The sequence below is a fragment of the Etheostoma spectabile genome, chromosome 18 (genome assembly GCF_008692095.1).
Source record: "Etheostoma spectabile isolate EspeVRDwgs_2016 chromosome 18, UIUC_Espe_1.0, whole genome shotgun sequence".
Taxonomy (NCBI): domain Eukaryota; kingdom Metazoa; phylum Chordata; class Actinopteri; order Perciformes; family Percidae; genus Etheostoma; species Etheostoma spectabile.
Genome location: NC_045750.1, coordinates 1,332,552 through 1,333,476, shown reverse-complemented (window position 1 = coordinate 1,333,476; position 925 = coordinate 1,332,552). Strand labels below are relative to the sequence as shown.

The 925-nt window shown below is 40.9% G+C and overlaps 1 protein-coding gene across 1 annotated transcript in view; it reads right to left on the bottom strand.

The window, feature by feature from the left end:
• The window catches only part of man1a1 (mannosidase, alpha, class 1A, member 1), a 190,749-nt gene that overhangs the window by 13,555 nt on the left and 176,269 nt on the right, over window positions 1–925 (bottom strand). The window contains exon 10 of the mRNA XM_032543047.1: window positions 321–493. Within this exon, the coding sequence (XP_032398938.1) occupies window positions 321–493 (173 nt within the window). The remainder of the gene's footprint in view (window positions 1–320; window positions 494–925) is intronic.

The following is a 925-nucleotide window of genomic DNA, read 5'->3' as shown; positions in this document are numbered from 1 at the left end:
CCAAGCTCTTTATGTGCTTAAAATATCTATATGTAACTTAAAATGTATGAAAATGGAATAAAAACATGGAGCAAAATGATTGCTCTGGGTTTTTTGACAAGACATTAAGTCCATTTAGTCCTTTCAGGTGGTGCTGGGAGTTCATTTGCGGCTATTTCACATGCTCAAATCTGAAGTGAAGTGCCTCACTTACTTTAATTCACTGAACCAAAACCTCTAAATTTCATGTGCAATATGAGAACATTTTGAGTTGCTCTTTCCTTCTTTCTTCTTCTACAGTACAATGTGACGAAAAGCCATTCCATGAACAAGTGTTGTACCTGCACAGCCTCCCAGCCCCACTCCCTGTACTTGGGGTCGTGGGTGAACCTCCACATGTACAGGTACGTCTCTATGACCTCGGGGCGGAGGATGAAGTATTTCTCGTTCTGGCGCGTGGCGATGGCCTCGACGCCGCCGTCGAACCGGAACGCTTCCGGTCCCAGCTTCAAAGCTGCAGAGGAGAAAAAGATAATGTAGATATAAAGACTGATTTTATCTCAATTCCATTTAACACTTGCTTAAGTGTGTGGAAAACCAAGCATAACTGTAATTATGTAAGTGTGTAATTATCTGAAATGTATAGCAACATAGCCTTTAAGAATACTGACTGATTTTATTTATCTTGAACAATATGCTGGATTAATGTTACGTACATGTTATGTTCAACCAAACATAGCAACTTATAATATGACTTGAGAAAAATATAATTATTTGATTCGAGATGAAAAGTAAAAACAAGAAATGAATGTCACTAAAAGACGTCTCTCAGATCTAAGCAAAATCTTCAGCAATCTGTTAAGGAGTGCCTGGTCTGGGTCTTCCCAAGGGGGGGGAGGGGGGGTCAGCCTCTCCTCTCTGAGCGTAGCTGCCATGGCGCCATTTT